The 20,987-nt window shown below is 51.6% G+C and overlaps 1 protein-coding gene across 1 annotated transcript; it reads left to right on the top strand.

Moving 5' to 3' along the window:
- The first annotated feature begins 10,077 nt into the window (after window positions 1–10,077).
- On the top strand, window positions 10,078–19,636 carry KLF6 (KLF transcription factor 6). Its single transcript, XM_025445206.3, has 4 exons — window positions 10,078–10,467; window positions 13,511–14,084; window positions 15,497–15,620; window positions 16,479–19,636. The coding sequence occupies exons 1-4, from the start codon at window positions 10,366–10,368 to the stop codon at window positions 16,528–16,530; spliced, it is 852 nt and encodes a 283-aa protein (XP_025300991.1). The 5' UTR covers window positions 10,078–10,365; the 3' UTR covers window positions 16,531–19,636.
- The last annotated feature ends 1,351 nt before the right edge of the window (window positions 19,637–20,987 follow it).

Below are 20,987 nucleotides of genomic sequence, written 5' to 3' on the forward strand. Positions count from 1 at the left end.
CACTCAGAGATGCGTTCGTTCAAAAAGTATTTATTGAGTGGCTGCTACATCAGCTAAGAGCTACTTATGAAAAAGGAATGAGCCTGCTCTTTGTTATCAGCCTGCTAGAGGAGACAAAGGCATAAACCATCAACTGAAGCCATGAGTTTCCGCGGCGCTAAAAGACGGTGTAGACACCCTGCTGGCCTGCGCAGGGTTATTTATTTGCACAGTATGTACTTGCAGGTGCTCCATACCTGAAGACCATCTCTGACCATTTCTGACCTGAGCTCTATTTTTAACCTGCTTGTGAAACCTGATTTCCTAGGGAGTCTTAGTGATTGCTGAGTTTTTAGCAGGCCCGCTTGTAGGTCCTTCTGATTTAGAACACAGTAGATGAAAATAAGATTAAAGGTGTTCGCCGGCAAACATAATCCCACTTTATTTAATTTACAACAGCAGAGTTTTAATCTTACTTGTAATCGCCAGTCTGCAATTCTTTTATTTAACTATAAGTTTTTTTTTTTATTTTTAAGTTCTCTCTTGTTCTCTTTCTCTTTTTCATCTTTAGCAATTTAATGCTCAATGACAAGCCTTGGATTTATACCAAATGCGTCAATCATTAATTTCTGGCAACCTTCCCTTTTCTTCTTATCCTCTTCTAAACCCTAGCTCTGAATCTCAATGTTTAGAGGCCTCCTCGCAGAGTGAGGAGGCAACATGACTGCCTCTAGAAAATTCTCTTAAGGCGAGAGCCTGCTGACAACTGCAGAGGCAAGAAGGATGGCAACACTCATCATTACTTCTGGGACGCCGACAGTCTCCTAGGGAAAAGAAGCCTTCCTGAGTAGCTGTCACGCAAGACGACAGCACACCTCTGCACAGGTAAACTCGGGAAACCTGCCTCCTGAGCACCTAACTACTCACGGAGGTAACTGAGTTGCATTTCTGACCTGAGCCATAAGCCCCATCTGCCGTGGCAGTGAGATCCACACAGGGGAGCTCGGGCCCCTCACGAGCAGCTCACAGACCTGGGGAGGAATAACACAGTCGCGGCCCCGGGGCCATTGGTACGGAGGCACCAGATGATGCGACGAGGTGCCCGGCATGTTGATAGGGTTCTGGGGACGGCTCTAGGGGGTGCATTTGGGCGGAGATGCAGGGCACAGTTAGAGGGCTCTCAGGTACCAAATGAAGGGGTGCACGTTAGCCGATCAAATCAGCAGGAATTTGGACGAGGCAGTGGCCGCGGTTGTGTGACAGCCCAGTGCGAGCGAGACCCCCCTAAAGGCTGATGAGTAGGCCCCAGAGCTCACCACCCCAGCCTCACCTCCTTGCTACCAAAGCCCAGTGATGTTCCTCCGAAGCAAATCTGCAGCATTTCCCGTGGGTTCCCACGGCTACAGTCACATGGCGTGGTGGCTGTGCCTTTGGGCTCGGCTCACACGGCCCCCACCCAAACTCCAGTCACGCTCCTCCATCCCAACGCTGCAGGGCTTGAGCTGCGAGCCCACAGACATCACCCTCTGCTCCACTTGCTCCAGCCTGGGTCGGCCACCCTCCGCCGGGTGACCTTGGACAAGCGAGCTGTGTCTCCTCACCTTAGCTTTCAGATCTATGAGCCAGGAACACAAGAACACTTGTCTCAGCGGAGTGTACAGCCAAGCTCTGAGGAAAGATCACGTCTCCTTGTTCCTGGCTGGATGGCTTCAAACAACTTCTAAAACCTCTCATGCACAATGTACCATTGGATCAGTTCAAACAAATGCAATCACTTATGTAACCACACACCTATATCCAGTTATAGAGCGGGTCCACCATCCAGCAACCATCATCGCCGCCACCACCATCACTAACACTACCATTACCACCATCACCACCAACACCATCACCACCAATACCACCACCATCACATCACCGTCATCGTCACCACTGTCATCACCACCATCACCACCATCACCATCATCACTATCATTGTCAACACCGTCATCATTATCATCCTCACAAACCACCATCACCATTATCACCATCACTGTCAACACCACCATCATCCCCATCATCACCAACACCATCGTCACCATCACCAGCATCCTTTGCCCATCGCCATCACTCATCACTATCACCCTCACCCATCACCAAGAGAACTCTCTCATGTCCTCTCTCAGTCAATCTCCACCCCTGCCTACCAAAGTCAAGCAAACATTAGTTTCCCCTTGTCTAGAACTTGATGTATTCTGACTCTCTCAGGAGCTATTCCTGTGTGCAAGGCTTCTTTCACTCAGCCTGATGTCTCTGAGACACATTCCTGACGCTGCATGCAGCGACGAGCAGTACCACATTATACAGAAATACCACCCCTCCTGCTGATGGACACCTGGGCAGTTTCCAGGTTTTGACCATTATGGCTGACCTGCTGTGAATGATCTTGCAGAAAAATCTTTGAGAACATGTTCTTTCAGTGCTTTTAACTAAATGTCAACAAGATGGAGAGCTGACTCATAGCGTAGGAATATGTTTGGCTTTATTAAAAACGGCCAGCATCACACCCCCATCAATAGCGTAGGAAAGTTCTGGTGACCCTCCCCCGACATCTCCACCAACTCTTGATGTCATGGGTCCTCTTAACTTTAGCTATTCTAGTGAGGTTTTTTTAAATTTTATTTTATTTCACATTTCCCAATGACAAATAATCTTAAACATGTTTTCATGCGTGTATGAGTCATTTATGTATGTGTTCAAGTATTTTTCCTATTTTTTATCTTTTTGAAAAAAAAAATTATTATTGACTTGTATCTACCCTGGATACCTGTTTGATGTTAGATATATGTGTTGAGAATATTTTCTCTCAGTCTGTGACTTTGTCTATTCATTTTCTTGGTGGTGTCTTTTGATGAAGTTTTAAATTTGGTGAAGTTTAACTTATCAATCAGGAAAAAAATATTTTTTTTTCTTTATAGTATGGCTTTCTGTATTCTATCCAAGAAGACTTTGCCTACCATCACGTCATGATGATTTGACTCTATGTTTTCTTCTGGAAGCTTTATAGGTTAGTCCTTCATTTACTCTGTAATCTGTCTCAAAATGATTTTCCGTATAAGATGTGACATTGGGCCGAAGTCTGCCTCGGGTGTTCCTTGCATTTGCTGAAGACTTTCTGTGCCCACCTGGATGTCTCTGGCGCTCATTTCTGACCAGGATGAAGAAAGTCATAGGAGAATGTTGCTCCTTTACATCCTAATAACAAGAAAAGTCAGATAATCTACAAAATCCTCATTTTCTTTAGCCTATTTGAGAGCAGCAGGTGGCAGACCCCCATGGAAACTGAATCTCAAAAGTGCAAAGATGCACAAGAAGCCATCCACATACCCTTACCTTTGGCAAAGTAGGAAGAGGCAGGCTCCATGGGAGAAAACAGTAATACTGGAATAATTTGTTAACCCTTAAGTGTGGGCTGGCGTGACAGACAGTCTGGAATAAATGGGAGCCTGAGACTCAGGCTCCCCTGCATGCTCTTTCCACAGACCCCCACCAGGTGCTCACAAGACAGATGGGTGGGCAGGGCAGGAGAGTGAAGACCTCCCTCTGCTCTTCCTGCTGCCCCTTTGCACCCCACGTGGGAAGGAAGCATGAAACCCCACCCACACCCCCAGACCCTGGTCTCAAAGGAAGCCAAAGCCTTCCAGAGCTGGGGCAGAGGCAGGAGCCAGGTCCTGCGGGCCAGGAGGTAGCATTGTCCTGGCAGGAGAGGTGTGGGACTCTCTCCTTTAACAACCTTCCTCCAACAGGTACCAGAAAGTCTGGCTGCCCTGGGGGCAAGAGGTGGGAACATTGAGAAAACCCAGCATTCCCCAATCCAGCACAGATGCACAGAAGTTAGGTCAGAACTGAGAACGTACCCCGCTCTCCCCAGGAGCCCAGAGCGAGCTACTGCCGGGCAGGACAAGCGTCCTTTCTCAGATTAGGGATGTTCCCTTCCATTTTGAATTTCTAGGCATTTATATCTTGAACCGTCCCTTTGGGCTTCACTTCCTTGTAAAGGACATTCCTTTAGGTCAGAGCCACCCCCCCAAGATAACCTCCTTTTTGATTAACTTCAAGTCAGCAGACGGTAAGGGATGATCTACGCTCAGGAGGAGGGGTGGTGCAGGTCAGGGGTCCCTGGGCCACCTTAGAGCTCCTCGTGCCCAGTCCAGGGTGAGAATCTTGCTTGAGAAGGCCTGGACAGGTGGACGGTAGGCCGTCTACGGAGATGAGGGAGACCAGGGTTAAGACCCCGACACTTAGCAAATCACACAACTTTCTCTGAGCTTTAAATTTGGTTTTTCACAGCATGAAATTTGGTGTGGGCACCAAGTGGAATAACATGGAAAGGGATCCGCATAGTGCCCGACACAGGGCACGTGTTTGTCGAGTGTGGATTAATTCACCTCTCCTTTTTGCATTTCCTTCTATGAAACTTTGGTAGATAGCAACATATTTTCCCACTGTTACCAAATATCCCGGAGTTCATTATGATATTTTCAGAAGAGCACCATAAAACCGCAGCCTTAGGTGTGTAGGAATTCTCCCCCTTGGGTACCCCGGAGGCGCCATGGCCAGGGTGCTGAGCACATTCCATATGGTGATAAACCAAGCTGAGCATCTACTAAAAAAAAAAAAAAAAAAAAAAGATCACTTTGAGAACTTTCCTTATTAGCTATTCTCAGCCCTAATAGTTATTTAAAGAGCGAATCTACATTTGAATGGCATATAGCAATTGATGTTTTGTAATAAGACCAAACCCATAATGAAACAAAAGCAGCTTCTTGCCCAAAAGAGCAGTATCATTGGGGGCCTTGTTGGAAGGACCCTCGGATCAGCCTTCATAAGGCTCGTCTGAAGAGCCCTGCCTGAGTTATATACAATAGGAAGGGCCCAGAGCCCATAGCTCATCCCATACATCTTTAAGCTGAAAGTTAGCCTTAAAACGCAAACTTTATTTTAAGCCATGTTTTTCTAAATGTGCCAAAGAGAAGTTAGTGATATAAAAAGGTAAGGAATCGGCACCGGGATGCCCCAAGGGTCAGACCCCACCATGAACCCGGAGAGGGAAGAGCCTGGGACTGTCACGGAGAGGGGTCCTGAGCCTCTGAAGACAGTGAGGAGTGCGACTACCAGAAGGACAGATGGAGAGCAGAGGGAGATGGGGAGGTAGGCGCTCACCAGCTGGACTTTAGGATTTTCTCCCCACAGCTTGGACAGAGCAAGAAGGGGTGCGGGGGAAGAGAATCTGCAGGGTGGAGTGTGGCAGAGAGGCTTTTCCTTTTTTTTTAAGGTTTTATTTATTCATTTTAGAGAGTGGGGGAGGGGCAGAGGGAGAGGGAGAAGGAGAGTCTCCAGCAGACTCCCCTCTGAGTGTGGAGCCCAATGTGGGGCTCGACCCCACAACTCTCAAGATCGTGACCTGAGTCGAAACCAAGAGTCAGGTGCTTAACCAACAGAGCCACCCAGGGGCCCCAGAGGTGCTCTTTTGGGGTTATTTATTGATTGGACCTGACTGGGACCCCATGTTGCCTCTGATTGGCTGTGACCCTCAGAGGTGACTTCATTGTACTGTCTACATTCACTCATCAATTAAAAAAAAAAAAGTGTGTCGGGGGGGTAGGGGGCTGGTTGGGGGTTTATAAAACAAATAACAGCAAACTGAAGAGATGGATGTATGTTGAATAATTGAAATACTGCCTTCAATGTACGAAATGCTTATTTGTCATAAGCGGGGGGTTTTAATGCCTCATCTTTCAATTCTACCAAATGGAGTCCAACAGACATTTCCATCTCCTATTTCAAGGATGTGACCGAGGCCACTCGTGTAGCAAGGATAACCAGAGCCTAAATACCATGCCGCACTCCCCCCTCTCCCAGTGCCTGGCCTTCTCTGAATCTTCTGGGCTGATCTTTTTAGAAATCAGCTGTGACTAGTATAACTCAGATCCCACGCACACTTTCTTCTCATGGGAGGCTGACACTGTTTCTCCCCCAAGTAGCTGCTTATACCAGGAACAGAAATGCCTCTGTTTTAAGATAGCTCCCTCCCGTGTAGCTCCAGCCTCCCCCGCCCAGGGAGCTGTGCCTGTTTTGCAAATGTAGGAGTCCCAAATACCTGGCCCGTCACATGGCATGAATAACACGAGCTGGATGGCTCCTGGGTGCAATGGGAGCTCCCAGAGCTTATGGTTTTTGAAAACCAGTCTACGTATCCTGTTTTTATGCCATTTTATTTTTTTTTCCTGAGAATTACCATTTTGAGTGTATCCATATGATGCCCAATTAGGTTCACCCTCCTAAAGATAAACTTCTAAGTATATAGAATACTTCCAAGTATTTGTAAGTATTTGTCTAAGTATTTGTCAGCACACGCAAGAGACAAGGACAAACCTACGTTTTATAGGAATGCAGATCAGGAAAATGGTTAAAATAATGACTAGTTAATGGTTCAAAAGGTACCTAGGGCACCATAACCGTGATGCCCATACACGTTGCACAGAGCCGTTCCCTTACCTGGACTTGGGGAGGACTCCCCACCCTTCCCCTGGCCTTCCTCCGCACGCCGGGGATGCCGGCTTTGCCCCCTTGCCTCGTCTCTGGATTCCTGCTTCCTTTGGCAACGGCTGCTGATGACTGAGAAGATCCTACCCCAATAAAACCACCTTCTTGGAACTACATCCCACATATGACCAGCTGCTGGTCACCAGGTCGGCTCAACCCGTGGCTGGTTCGAGGCCAAACCATCTCAGTTCCTGGAAATAGACCCAAGGTGCCGGTCGCACCTATGGAAGCCTGGACACCCTCGGTTCCTGGGGCAAAGTGAGACGCACACAGGCCACTGATAACTTGCATCGATCCATTCTGGATCATCTTCACAGACTCTACGTCGTAGGTACAATGAGCCAATAACCTTTTCTCACTCTGGATCCCCAAACAAAGGCCCCTGGCTAGAACCTTACAGGGTCATAAACCTGGTATATTCCCATCTGCTCTCATCTGTGAAAATCCAACATACGAGACCCTCCCGGATTTCTTTTACACGCTACGTTTTTGAAAACCTCAAAGAGATGTTCATTAAGCTCTCTGAGATAAAAATGAAACTACTAGTTATAATTCAGTTTTCCATTTTGAATTTTAAAATGCACATTCTTTGTGGTCTTGGCATTTTTTCTTGAAAATGAACATTATGGTATATTTTAGGACATAATTCATACCGGAAAAAAAAAAAAAACACGTTGAATGTCAGCAGCATCCTAATTTAAATGGTTTGCACATTCAGAGGAAAAGCTTCCTTGTTAACCTCGCTGAGGGTTCTTTGAGATTGCAGCTCTGCTAGATAGACAGGCTCCACCCAATGGGATGCGGACTCTGCATCTTCCTAGGGTGCGGGCCGCTCTGTGCTACAGGTAACAGGTACACGGACGCGTTATGTTCTAGATCCTTGGTTGGCAAAACCTCCGTGGGCAACAGATTGCGTGAAGGGAGCTTGTCCAAACACAGTGCTGGACAGCCCCACCCCACCCCAGCTTCAGATTCTGTGGGGTCCGGGCCTGGATCCCGAAAACTGCATCTTTAACAGGTGCACAGGCACTCGGGATGCTGTTCTAGGCCTGGGACCCTGAGAACCAGTTACAAAGCATTTCCTTGTTCAAGGCCAAAATTCTCACCAAATCCAAGTGTAAAACCTCTACTTTATCCTAAAGTACCCCAGTCAAGAGCCAGCAAATCCAGCATGAATCTTCCAGGCCTCTCTGACCCTTTCTCTGCAGGGTAGGCAGGTTTCCCAGGCATACGGTGTGTGTGTGTGTGCCAGAGAGGGAGTCAGGGAGAGACTCCGATGCTGTCCCAGCAGGTCAGGCCCTGCTTGGTGGGGCTTCTGGACCCTCAAAACACTGGGTCTGTACCCCAACTCCCGGGGTCACCAGCAAGGCGGGCCTGAGGGCTGAGGGGGTGGAGGGGAATACAAAGCCACCCAACCTCCCCGTCCCCCTCCAGAGGGGGTTGGGTGGATCTGGAGTTGGAGGGGAGGGATGGAGGGGACAGAGCGGAGGGGGACTGAGGGACAGAGGAGGATGGACGGGGGACAGAAGAGGATGAGGACAGAGGGGGAATGAGGTAGGAGCAGAGGACAGAGAGGAACAGAGGGGGACAAGGTGGGAGGACAGAAGAGGGTGGGGGACAGAGGAGCATGGAGGGAGATAGTGCAAGATAGGAGAGGTAGAGGAGGGTGGACGGGGGACACAGACGGGTCAGAGGAGACGGAGTCAATCAGAGGACAGAGGATGGACAGGGAATGCAGAAGAGGATGGAGGCAGGGGACGGAGGAGATTGGATGAGGGGCACAGAGGAAGATAGGTGAGGCGGGCAGGGAGGACGGATGAGGGGGGCAGAGGAGGATGGGTGAGGGGGACAGGGGAGGATGGGCGAGGGGGGCAGGGGAGGATGGGCGAGGGGGGCAGGGGAGGATGGGCAAGGGGGGCAGAGGAGGATGGGTGAGGGGGCAGGGAGGACGGATGAGGGAGCAGAAGAGGATGGGTGAGGGGAGTAGAGGAGGATGGGTGGGGGGGCAGGGAGGATGCACGGGGGCGGGGAGGATGGGCGAGGGGGGCAGAGAGGATGGATGACGGGGGCTGAGGAGGATGGGCGAGGGGGACACGGGAGGATGCACGGGAGAGGGGGAAGCCTGAGGAGGATGCACTGGGGGCAGAGGAGGATGGAGGAGGGGGGCAGGGGAGGATGGGTGAGGGGGGCAGAGGGAATGGGCGAGGGGAGCAGAGGGGATGGGCGAGGGGGTCAGGGGAGGATGCATGGGAGGGGGGAGGCCGAGGAGGATGGGTGAGGGGGGCAGGGAGGACGGGTGAGGGGGGCAGAGGAAGATGGGTGAGGGGAGCAGAGGATGGATGAGGGGGGCCGAGGAGGATGCACGGGGGGGAGGGGGGGCAGAGGATGGGCGAGGGGAGCAGGGAGGATGGGCGAGGGGGTCAGGGGAGGATGCATGGGAGGGGGGAGGCCGAGGAGGATGGGTGAGGGGGGCAGGGAGGACGGGTGAGGGGGGCAGAGGAGGATGGGTGAGGGGAACAGAGGATGGATGAGGGGGGCCGAGGAGGATGCACGGGGGGGGGAGGGGGGGCAGAGGATGGGCGAGGGGAGCAGGGAGGATGGGCGAGGGGGTCAGGGGAGGATGCATGGGAGGGGGGAGGCCGAGGAGGATGGGTGAGGGGGGCAGGGAGGACGGGTGAGGGGGGCAGAGGAGGATGGGTGAGGGGAGCAGAGGATGGATGAGGGGGGCCGAGGAGGATGCACGGGGGGGGGGGGGAGGGGGGGCAGAGGATGGGCGAGGGGAGCAGGGAGGATGGGCGAGGGAGGCAGGGGAGGATGCACGGGAGGGGGCAGGGGGCACGCACGGGGGGCGGGGCGGGTGCACGGCGGGGGCGGGGGCAGAGGATGCCAGGGCGGAGACGAGGCCCGGGGCGGCCGCGGGGCTGGGGGACGGAGGGGCGTTCGGGGGCAGGGCCGGGGCTGGGGCCGGGGCCGGGGCTGGGGCCGGGGCGCGGAGGCCCGAGGGCGGCCGGCCGGGCAGCGCGGCGCACGGAGCGGCTCGGCGGGGGCACCGGGACCGGGACCGGGTCCGGGGGGCGGGGCGCGGAGCGTCCCGGGGCCTGGGTGACGCGGCCGGGGAGCGGGGAGCGGGGGGTCCGGGGTCCGGGGTCCGGGTCCGGGCCCGGGCGCGGGCGGAGGAGCGGCTCGGCCGGTCGGGCGGCCGCGGGCGCACTGAGCCGCTCGGCCCGCACCTCCCAGCGCCGACTCCTCCGGCGCGCGGCGGCCCGCGCCTTATATACCCTGCTAAAAATAGCCTGCGAGGACGCCGTCCAATCAGCGCCGCCTGAAGTTCGAATTGGGCCAATGGCCGGGCGGCTGACGGAGAGGCTCGGTCACGCCAGGCGGGGCCGCTGTGAGTCGCCGCCCGCCATTGGCCGGAGCTGACATCACCGGCGCGCGGCCCCCGGGCCGGGCGCAGCGTGATTGGGCGGCGCGCGGGGCGGGCATGGGCGAGTCACGTGGGGGGAGGGAGTGGGGGGAGCCGGGCGGGGAGGAGGGGGGAGGCTGGCAGCGGAGCTTTGAATAGGGAAGTTTTGCAGGGGTTACGTTTGCAGTCAGTCCGGTGTTTGCAAATATTGTGTGGGCTCGCGAGCGCGTCTCCGGGCTCCGGCAGGATCCGAACCCGCGGCGCCTCACTGCTGCGCGCTGAGTTTGCATGAAACTTTCCCCGGCGCTGCAGGCACGGCCGCTGCGCTCCCGGCTCCAGCCCGCACAGCTCCCTGCGTTCTCGGCGGCGGCGGGGACTGCCTCTTCCAGCCCGACATGGACGTACTGCCCATGTGCAGCATCTTCCAGGAGCTGCAGATCGTGCACGAGACCGGCTACTTCTCGGCGCTGCCCTCCCTGGAGGAGTACTGGCAACAGGTAAGCCGCGCTCGCGGGGCCAGGTGCCCGGGCCGCCAGCACCGTGCAAGCCCGCGCGGGCTGGATGCTCGGCGCTCCGGCGTGCGCGCTCCTCCTCCTCCTCCTCCTTCTCTTATTTTTCTTTTTTTTTGTTTGTTTGGTTTTTTTTTGTGTGTTTTTTGTTTTTTTTGTTTTTTGTTTTGGATGGTTTGCGTACATTTTGTTAAAAATAAAAAAAATAAAATAAATACATAAAATCCTGAGCCTGAGAACGAGCCTGTGCTGCGTGCGTGCGGGAGGCACCTGCGAGGAGCCGGGGACGGCGCGGAGCAGGGCTGTCACCGGAGCGCGGCGCGGCGGCCGGGGCCCGGGCTGCAGGGGCGCAGCCTCGGGAGGGCAGCCCCGGGCTCGCGGCTTCTGCCCTGGGCAGCCCTGGGCAGAACTTTGCTGCTCCCAGCAGCTCCACTCTCCGCCGCTGGAGCTGCTCCTGGGAGCCGCCGTACAGTGCCAAGGGTTTGTTGTTGCCTTTTTTTTTTTTTTCCCGAAATGGAGAAATCGTTTGTGTTTTGCTTTTTTTTTTTTTTTTATGTTTGTACTGACAGTTTTTGTCCCCCCCCCCCCCAATTAAAAATGTCACCAGTGAAATCTTTCCACCAGCTCGTTGTCCCTCCTGGGCCATTTCCAGTTTCTCCTTCCTCTTTGGAAATCCTTAAGATGTGTTTCGATCTGCCTTGTTTTTCTTTACCTGCGTCTTTTGTTGACCAGAAAGAGAGAGGAGGAAAAAAAAAAAAAAGCCAACAATGTTTGCACAACCAGTGACTTCTCAGTCATATGACAATGAGCCGGTCCAAATTGCTTCAAGTCTGAGTTTGAGGAGAAGAGTCTCGGTTTCCGGCATGTTTTTTTTTTCCTGTTTTTTTCTTTTCTTTCTTTTTTTTTTCTTTTTCTTTTTCTTTTTCTTTTTTTTTAGTGGAACTGGAGTTTTTTGACATTGGACATTTAGGAAAGTTAACCTCTTCTCCCCCCCCACCTCCTCCCACTCCCCCAATTCGTGAGGATTGCCTGAAGGGAGAAGAGAGATTGTGACACTTGTCCCATTGTCTTTAAAAAGATAGAAGGAGGGGTCGGGGCTGTCTCCGTGCCCTGCCTGGCTGTTTGCTTTTTGTCACAAAGTGAATTAGCAGATCAAACATATTCTGTGCGTTTCAAAGCCTAGAAAGCTTTTAAAAGGGATGAAATGCAAAGTGTTGCAACCTTCACATGCCTGCTTAATTGTTCCAAGCCCGATCCTGCCTTCCTCTCCCCTCCCCCCCCCTTCCTCCTAAAGAAGCTGCTCCCTAGGACGTGATTGAAATTGATCTAAGTAGTTTCCTTCGGGCATTTGGGATTTGGGCCCCAAGCCAGGCTGAGCTCCCGGTCGCCTCCGGAGCCTTTTAAACTCTCCAAGAGCTCCGTCTCGGTCCCCAGTGCTTATCAGCATAATGGAGATTTCAAATTAGCCAGATTATGAAAGTTTAACAGGATCGAGGCAAATGTGCTTTCCTTTCTCCTTGGCGCATCAGCAACGTACCTTGCCTGCCGCCGCTCCTCGGAACACTGCTTCTCGGAACCCTGTAGTGGGCACTGGAACTCAGATGTCTAATTTGAGGGCACAAGAGAGAAAACAATGATTGTCGTCCCCCCCCCCGCCCCCCCCCCCCGCTTGCTCACGCTCGCTGTGTGACGAGTCTGCGGGGAGGGGGACGGGGCTGTGCCGTATTCCGTAGCAGCAGGGCACAGTTGCTAAGTAAGCAAGCAAGCAGGAGCCCTTGGGGTCGGCTTTGCCAGTCCTGAAAACGATTTGCTGCAATGAGCCCAGTGCACTGTAGACATTTAAATCTGTCGAATTGCCGTGGTGTATAGACCAGCCTTATATGGACATGCAGGCAGTTGATCCTAGTAAAGATAAGGGCAGACACAATTTAATCCTAAAATGTTTCCTACCGTTTTTCTTTTCCAGTGGCTAGAAAGTTTGAGATGGTGGGGAGAGGGGATGCTGGTGTCTCGGCAGTTGTAGCTTCTTGAAAGGTTGGTTGTGCGGCTGGGGAGGGGGCACTGTCCATGACACTCTGCATGTATATTTGAACCGGGTCCTTTCTTGGCCGCTGGTCAGAATTTCAAAAAGGAAGTCTCCTTTGGCATTGCGTGAAAGAAACCGAGTGATGACTCATACAGTTGTACTCTTGGCCAGGAGATAAAGTTCTTGTCCACTGTGGGACTCCCAGCAGGGCCGGGGAGGAATTTCCCGTCCTGCATCGTTTACAATAGCAGATGGCCATTCTGGAAGGATTTCTGCACTCCTGTGGTCGAGGCTCTTGTTTTCCTCTCCCCACCGTGGAAGTCCTGAAAGTTGTGTGCGAGCAGGGCCCTGCTGCCCTGGGGAATGGCCTATCTTTGAAAGCCTCCTGGGTCGGGGCCCTACGGGAGCCGGGGCTGGTTTACCCGCCGCTCCCCGGGGTCCCTGAACACAGACCATCAGCTCGCTGCGTCCGCTCGCCGAGTGTGGCCCCGGGCTCCCGGCCCCCGTGTCTCTAAAGAAAGACCCATGCAATGTCACGGCACGTTGCCTCGCGTGCACCGCGGCCTCTCTGTCTCGTGCGCCACCGAGGAGGGTGGCCCGAGCCTTCCTTGATGCGCAGGGATGTCTCTCGAGACTGTCAGGTCATCTGCTTAAGCCTGTCTCGGGAGCACGTGCCTGAGGCCGGTGTTCCCTGTGTGGTTTACAGAAACTCGGTAGTCACGTCACTGCTGGTAACCAAGGCAAAGACAGCCCAGTGACCGGCAGCCCTTGTGGCCACTGGTCCGGCCTGCGGGGGCCCTTCTCCGGAAAGCGCCTCCATTCCTAGAAACCGCTTTCCCCTCGCTCTCCTAGAGACGCGATGGTGCAGCCAGCTCCACGGCCACAGTCTGTTTGCCCTTGATTCCTGCATGTTTTTGGAAATGTGCTTTTTTTTTTTTTTTCTTTTCGGTTACACGGTTCGTTGTCATCACGATCACGTGTCTTCTTGTGGTTCCTTCCGCACAGACCTGCCTGGAGTTGGAACGCTACCTCCAGAGCGAACCCTGCTATGTGTCAGCCTCCGAAATCAAGTTCGACAGCCAGGAGGATCTGTGGACCAAAATCATCCTGGCTCGGGAGAAAAAGGAGGACCCGGACCTGAAGCTTTCCTCCAGCCCCCCCGAGGATGCTCTGAACAGCCCCGGCTTTGCTTACAACCTGGAGACCAACAGCCTGAACTCCGACGTGAGCAGCGAGTCCTCCGACAGCTCCGAGGAACTTTCTCCCACCACTAAATTTACCTCCGACCCCATTGGCGAAGTCTTAGTCAACTCGGGGACCCTGAGCTCGTCGGCCACCTCCACGCCCCCGTCGTCCCCGGAACTGAGCAGGGAGCCCTCTCACCTGTGGGGCTGCGTGCCCGGCGAGCTGCACCCCCCCGGGAAGGTGCGCGGAGGGACTGCGGGGAAGCCCGGTGACAAGGGCAGCGGGGACGCCTCCCCGGATGGCCGGAGGCGGGTGCATCGCTGCCACTTTAACGGCTGCAGGAAAGTTTACACCAAAAGCTCCCACTTGAAAGCACATCAGCGCACTCACACAGGTCAGTCCCTCCTGCGACGCGGGAGGTGGGCCGCTGGTGGGCGCCACTGCATCGCACCAGCCCTGGGAGGGGGCCGGGGCTCGGCCGGAGGCTGGCAGAGCAGACACATCCTCACCTCATGCTTCCCCAAAAGAGTTGGGTCTCTGGGGAGGACAGAGTAGGAGCTGAAAGACTGGACGTGTGTGCCCGGATCGGGTGAGACTTTCAGATTAAACAGACGAGGTAAATCCATTCTCCGCCCCCACCCCACCCCTCACTCACTCCGACCTTCCCGGGGATGGGATCGCCCGCGTGCCCGGGCATCACGTGGCGGGGACTTGCCTCCGGTTTTCTGTACTGGAACTCGAGGGTTGGGGGCGGGGGCGTCCGCGGGGCTGAGGGGTGGCAGCTGGACCCACGTGCTGGCCCCTGGCCGCTTCCCAGGAGCTTCCCCGTGTCTCCCGCGGCCTCTGTTTCTGATGCCAGTTTAAAAAACAAAAACAAACAAACAAACAACTTTGCGATCAAAGTGCACGACTGGGATGAAACCCCGTTTGAAAGGACTGGGGTGGGTCAGATAAGGGAGCATGACCATGTGTTCTCTACGCCGGGCCAGCTGGGTGCAGAAGCCCAAAGTCCCCGGGGCACAGGGCAAGGGGGGCTCTGGCCGAGGGGGTCACCGTAAGTTCTGGCCTGCCCCAGGGCCGAGAGGGGACCCTGGAGCCCTCAGGTCAGGGTCCCCGGCGTTGCTGGCGTCAGGACCCCGGTCCCCGTCTGCCCCGACGGCTCGCTCGAGGACGGGCAGAGGCCAAATCTTGAATGGCCTCGGGTAGCACTTTTAGCTAAGTTCGTGTGTATCCTCTGACCGACCGGGAGCAGTCAGTTTGGCCATTTGATTGTCATTTAGAAAGTGCTTTGAAGGCCTTCGGATGGGGTTTCCCAGAAACTCATGACCTCAGTTTTAGAGAAATGCCGTTTCCCCGGAGGAAAGTACAAAGCCTCATTCCATAGGGAAGTGAGGAAGGAACAAAGTAAGTGCTTGAGAGAGACCGTTTCCATGGAGAAAGCAATAAAACCCTGCCCCCGCCAGGGCTGTGGGTCCAGTGGGCTGACACGTCACCTCAGAAGTATTTCGCCAGTCTGAGTATTTGTCATTCTTACGCTGTAACTCTGATTACTGGTCACGTGGGCCCTGCCCGGCCTGGGTCCCCTGCACAGCCCTCGGGGGCCCCAGGCCAGGTCAGGAAGGGACCCCGGGGTGTCCCCCAGAGTGCCCGCCCGGCCCTTCACTGGGGCGTGACACGGGGGGCCGAGGCCGGGCCCCCAAGCTCGCGGATGAGTCCACTTTGTCCAGCTGCTTCCCCGTCCTGTCCCTGCACACCTCCTCCTCCTCAGCGAAGTCACGGTGTGCCTGTCGTGTGCTCTCTTCCCAGGAGAAAAGCCTTACAGATGCTCATGGGAAGGGTGTGAGTGGCGTTTTGCAAGAAGCGATGAGTTAACCAGACACTTCAGAAAGCACACTGGTGCCAAGCCTTTTAAATGTTCTCACTGTGACAGGTACGTGCACAAAGCGTAGGGGCGCCGAATGCCGTCCCCGGAGAGGCACAGGCCTGCAGTGAGGAAGGCAGGGTGGCCCGTCCCATGCCCGCACGCCTCTTCTCGGCCTCGGACTTTTTGAGAGAGTCTGTAATCTGCCAGCTGCCCCAGTTAGGGAGACCTGTGCTCTGTGTGCGTGAGACTACAGGCATTTCCTTCATATTTTCAGAAGGCTGGCTTTCAGTCCTTCCAATGGTTGAATGATGAGGTCAGGCGAAATTCTCCTGAAAGCTGATTGGCGTCCTCGATGTATATTCCCATCAGCTAGAATTTTCCTGCCCCAGAAAACCGACTGGCCAGCTGGCTGGGACTCGGAGCAGACCTCCCTTCCCTTGGAGAGGGGTTGGGGTTAGGAAGCATAGGCCAGGGGTCTGTAACCTCTGTGAAAGCCATAGAGTCTCACCTTCCCTTCTAGAGGGAATGCGGTTGGGGAGGACAGGCCAGGGGAGTCTGTAACCTCCATGAAGGCCATTGAGTCCCACCTTCCCTCTGAAGGGATTGGGGTCGGGGCGCTCAGGCCGGAGGGGTCTGTAACCTCCCTGAAGGCCATGGAGTCCCACCTTTCCTTCTAGAGGGGTTGGGGTTAGGAAGCACAGGCCAGGGGGTCTGTAACCTCCCTGAAGGCCACGGAGTCCCACGTTCCCTTCTAGAGGGGTTGGGGTCAGGGCATGCAGGCCAGAGGGTCTGTAACCTCCCTGAAGGCCATGGAGTCCCACCTTCCCTCTGGAGGGGTTGGGGGTGGAGGAGCGCAGGCCACGGGGTCTGTAACCTCTGTGAAGGCGGGAGACCTAACGTGTGGGATGCCTCTTTGCCCTGCAGGTGTTTCTCCAGGTCCGACCACCTGGCCCTCCACATGAAGAGGCACCTGTGAGGGAGCAGAGCAGCGAATCCTGCGGGCTAAAAGGCTTCCGGGCTGAGAGACAGCCGTGGAAGGAGGGTGCGCGTTCCAGCCAAAGCATGCCATTTTCGCACCCCACCCAGTTTGCCTCCAGGACCTCTACTTGGAAGGTCTTTCGAGGGCGAAAACCGTCGTGTCGGAGCGGCAGAGCACCCGCGGCGTGTGGTGTTTGGGTGGCCCTGGACTCGCCACTGGTACCCATCTCCCGAGTGCTCCCTAAGCCTTTGCCGTGAGCATGTGCACTGAGAATGCTAATGGTCGGGTGTCCTGTATGTGGAGGATCTGTGAGTTAGTGACTGAGTGATGGAGGCAGAGTCTTTCCCCTTGCAGGAGCAAGCCTGCGAGAGGCAGCACGCGCGGAGTTTGAATGTTTTGTGTGTGAGGAGTAAACCACGAGATGAGATGACCACCAATCATTTCCCGGGGGGTGGGGTCTGCGCCTTAGGAAAAGAAAAAAAAGAAGAAGAAGAAGAAGAAAAAAAAAAAAAGAAGGGAAACCATGGAGGGCGGGAGTGGGTGGTCGAGACCCCCCGGAGTGGCGAATGGGTGTGGGGAGGGGAGCCCCTCCCCGTGTGAGAGAACTTTCGGTGTCTGGTGCAGCTACGAGAGAAAAAAAAAAACAAAAAAACAAACAAAAAAAACGTGCAATGTGTCAAGTAGCTTGTTTACTTGCTACAACAGAGCTCATTTGTTACCCGTTGTATAAGCTGTGTATTTACAAATATAACACATTGATAACTTTTCCTTATAAGACAAAAAGTAATGCATGGTCTGGGGAACTATCTGCTTTCCATTCTTAAAAATCAGGACAACGATGTTAATTCCAGTTACTGAGCAGCTAAGATAGGATTGGTCAAATTGGGTGATCCCTAGCCATCTGGGCCTGGCAATACACAATCCCCCCCCCTCAGCCCCCCGCCCCCGTCGATTTTGTAACACTCCCCCTTTCAGAAAGGTGTTGTGCAGCATAGGATTATTTTTTAAATGATTCTGAATTTGAATTACCTTTTTGGAGAATTTCGTGATGCCCTTTGAAGACGTGGGGCATATGTTGGGTATCAAGAATGCTAGGGCTGGGAATTGCTAGTCTAATGTTACATTAGACTGAGATCCTAAAATTTTTCTCAGTTGGGTGGATAAAACCACTAAAGCTTAGAAACTGTTTTCTCATGCAGCTAAGTTTCTCTTATTTATGCCTTGAGGACTAATTTCTGGTTTTCTAGCTGTTAATGCACTGTAGATTTTAATAATGGTGCCTTATGCAAGTGGCCCCTTCTGCGGGGGTCTCATACAGGGGTATGGGTGATGCATGCTTTATTAAGGCTCTTTTTTCACCTGGCATTGTACTGTATCAATATATAATACAGAAAAAAAAAATCTCTTTAAAGTCCTCCTTCACAAAGACAAATAAAGAGATGAAACTCCCCAAACAAGTCAGTATTTACTTGCTATTTTAGACAACTTGACTGTCAGTGTTAAAAGTGGAAAACATACGATAATTGGAAAATCGGATCATTTCTGCCACCATGAGACTTTCACATAGACTTTGCACAACAATTGTATAGATCACACACCGGCTGTATTTAATATGTAACGTTCTCACACATATTAAAGATACAGAAGTATAAAAAATAAAACAATGTTAATGTATTTGCTTAAAAGGCACAAGTTCCACATATCTATCTAGCTATCTGTCGGTAATACAGAAAGTATATTACTTTTTTTAAAAAAGTGGGCGGAATTCTTGTGTATGTATATGTGTGTGTATAGTATGTGTACGTGTGTGTGTGTGTATATATATACATATATAGATAATATATAAATATTTTTTTAAGGAAAAATGAGAATGTTTAGATAACAAAATTCCACAGCCTGTGAAGAAATATTTCAGAATGGCCATAAAGGAGGTAAAAATGAAAACCATAACTTTTATAAAGGCTTTATCTGTGATTTAATGATTTGCTACAGATCCTTGGCATCCAATTTATTCCAGACCGCTGGCTTTGCTCATCCTTATTGGCAGGTCCAGAACAGGGGACCTTTGGCCATTCAGAAGCGGCACGAAGGGAATACTAGCCCACTAATTGGTCTCAGACACACGAAGGTTTTGATTTTGAATTTCAGCCTTATTAGAACATCTAACCTAAGAGTAAGCTAATCACAGGGATTCTTTTTTAGAATACTTTTTATGCAGATGAAGCTATTTTTTCCAGCACATAGAATCTTCCAGTTTTTCCAACGAGTAATTTCCCCGAATTGGCATACCGCAGCATGGACAGCTGATATTTTATCCAGCTGCTGGCTTGTGGGTGTGGATCTTTTCTTTATATATATATATATATATATATGTGTGTGTGTGTGTATATATATATATATATATACACACACACACATATGAGTCTGGGCTGGTATTTTGTTTGATCTTCCTGGAAATGAGCAATGATGAAAGCTCACATAACTGGTCTTGGGTAGTTTTGTTTTGTTTTGTTTTTTAAATCTGGGCTGATGAATACACTTACCTGAAGAACTCATTTCATTTTGCTGAGGGGAAAATGCACTTTTCTTTTGGCGATTCCAAATCCAGGCATTTGATTTGCTGGGTTTTGGGAAACTCCTTTATTTGGCCGTGCTGTGTTGCTTAGCCATAACAATTCCATTAAGCAAGAAGGTAAACAAAAGACAAAAAAGGAAAAAAAAAAAAAAAAAAAAACCACAACAACTTGCACTGGCTTGTCTCACTTATGAAACACCATGAAGTTGTTTGATTGGGTGGGGCTGGGTGCCATGTGTGTCAATGCCTGTAATTTTCATAATAAGCAAGTACATAAAGAATTACATTCTGTTCAGGTGATAACTGAGCCTCAATCAAGCAGAAACTTTTTGCTTGACATTAAAAAAAATTTCTATTAGTGAAATTTCTTTTTTTTTTTGAAGCACCCTGTTATCTAAAGAATCTTTGTAAGATTTTTGTAAAATTTTGTTTTACAAGATTTTATTTGAAATTGTTTTTTGCAAGATTGTTATATTTCTGTATGAATGTATTTTTTATTGGAATAACATAAAAGAATTCTTATCAGCATCTTGAGTCTGGTGGTTCTTTTTTTTGGGGGGGGGAGAGGGGAGGGGGTGTGGGGAGGCGAGGGTGTCGACACAGATTCCTGTTCTATTAATCATCCTGGCTCCTCCTTGGGAAATAGTGCTTGGGCAACCCTGACAGCCACTTGCCTGCCTTTTCCCCCTGACTTTTCAGCGGCCTGTCTTTGGAGTTAAGGTGGAAAGAAACTCCTGATGTTGCTCTGAGGCAGGTAGAAATGACAGGAAGGGCAGCAGACCCAAAAGTCACCCCCTGGCCTTCAACTCACTCTTTTATATAAACTATATATTTACAGATCAGCCCAGTAAAATAGGGCAGAAAGTAAAAGATTGTTCATAGGCTTTCCAATGATTTTATATATTTTTAATAAATATTTTATATATTTTAATAACATATATATATATTTTTAGGGCCAGCAGGATGTATTAAATGTAGAATGTGTTTGAAAATATAACAGATTTTGGTTTTCAGAAATGTTTCGTGCAAATAGCTTTAGATCTTCTCAGTCTGGGTTTTGCTGTGTGATGAGTAGCAACTGGTCTGCCTATGAGTCCGTTTCCAGATCACATCAAGACTCAGTAGTTAACAGGATGGAATCAACGTGCTTTCCAGAAGAAGGGGGCTACGGAAATTTCCGTAGGGCAGGAAGTTCTTGATTCTCTCTTGCTCACGACTGCTCTTCCCTAGTGGATCTTCGTTGTGCTGCATGTGCAGGGTCTACACTAGTTGGCTTTTAATTTTATAATTAGGGAGGGGAGGTTTAAATGCCTCCTCAGATTAGGAATGTTAAGTAATTTTCTTTCTAGAACGGCAGTAAAAATATCTGCAATTTGCAAAGAGTTGCAGTGTGGGAGGCAGCAGGAAGCAGATGCAATTTTTGCCAGGACTCATGGGTGTGTGGTATTCTGAAGCACATGTCAAGATGACTAATAGTTGGATTGCCCTGACAGTACAGCTAAATAAAGGCTTGATAATACATTCTCGGCTACTAGTAAGACTTGACCACTTTGTCATGCAAAGACTATGCCGAACAGCTCAGTTATGTTCAAATAAGGCTGTTAGCAGCCGTGTCGTGGAAAGAATCAGCTGTAAACCAAGGATATTTATAGAAGTCGAAAAAATGTCAGTGTGCTTAACGAATTTTTTGAAACCTAGCTAAAACAAAGGATACGTTCCTGTTTGAACTAGCCGCGTGCTCTGGACGATTTGCTGTGTTTCGCTGGACCTCAATTTTCCTATTGCTGAAATATTTCGGGCCAGGTCACGTGGGGCTGGCATTTTTACACAGCACTACAATTCTGTGGTCTGTGAGTATAGGGTGGATTTCAAATTACAC

Source organism: Canis lupus, chromosome 2 (assembly GCF_003254725.2).
Source record: "Canis lupus dingo isolate Sandy chromosome 2, ASM325472v2, whole genome shotgun sequence".
Classification (NCBI taxonomy): domain Eukaryota; kingdom Metazoa; phylum Chordata; class Mammalia; order Carnivora; family Canidae; genus Canis; species Canis lupus.

Bases quoted from the DNA above. Each gene is read 5' to 3' on its own strand.
- KLF6 (XM_025445206.3), top strand. From the start codon at position 10,366: ATGGACGTACTGCCCATGTGCAGCATCTTCCAGGAGCTGCAGATCGTG. The intron at 10,468-13,510 runs GTAAGCCGCGCT...CCTTCCGCACAG, and splicing joins TGGAGGAGTACTGGCAACAG to ACCTGCCTGGAGTTGGAACG. The intron at 14,085-15,496 runs GTCAGTCCCTCC...CTCTCTTCCCAG, and splicing joins ACATCAGCGCACTCACACAG to GAGAAAAGCCTTACAGATGC.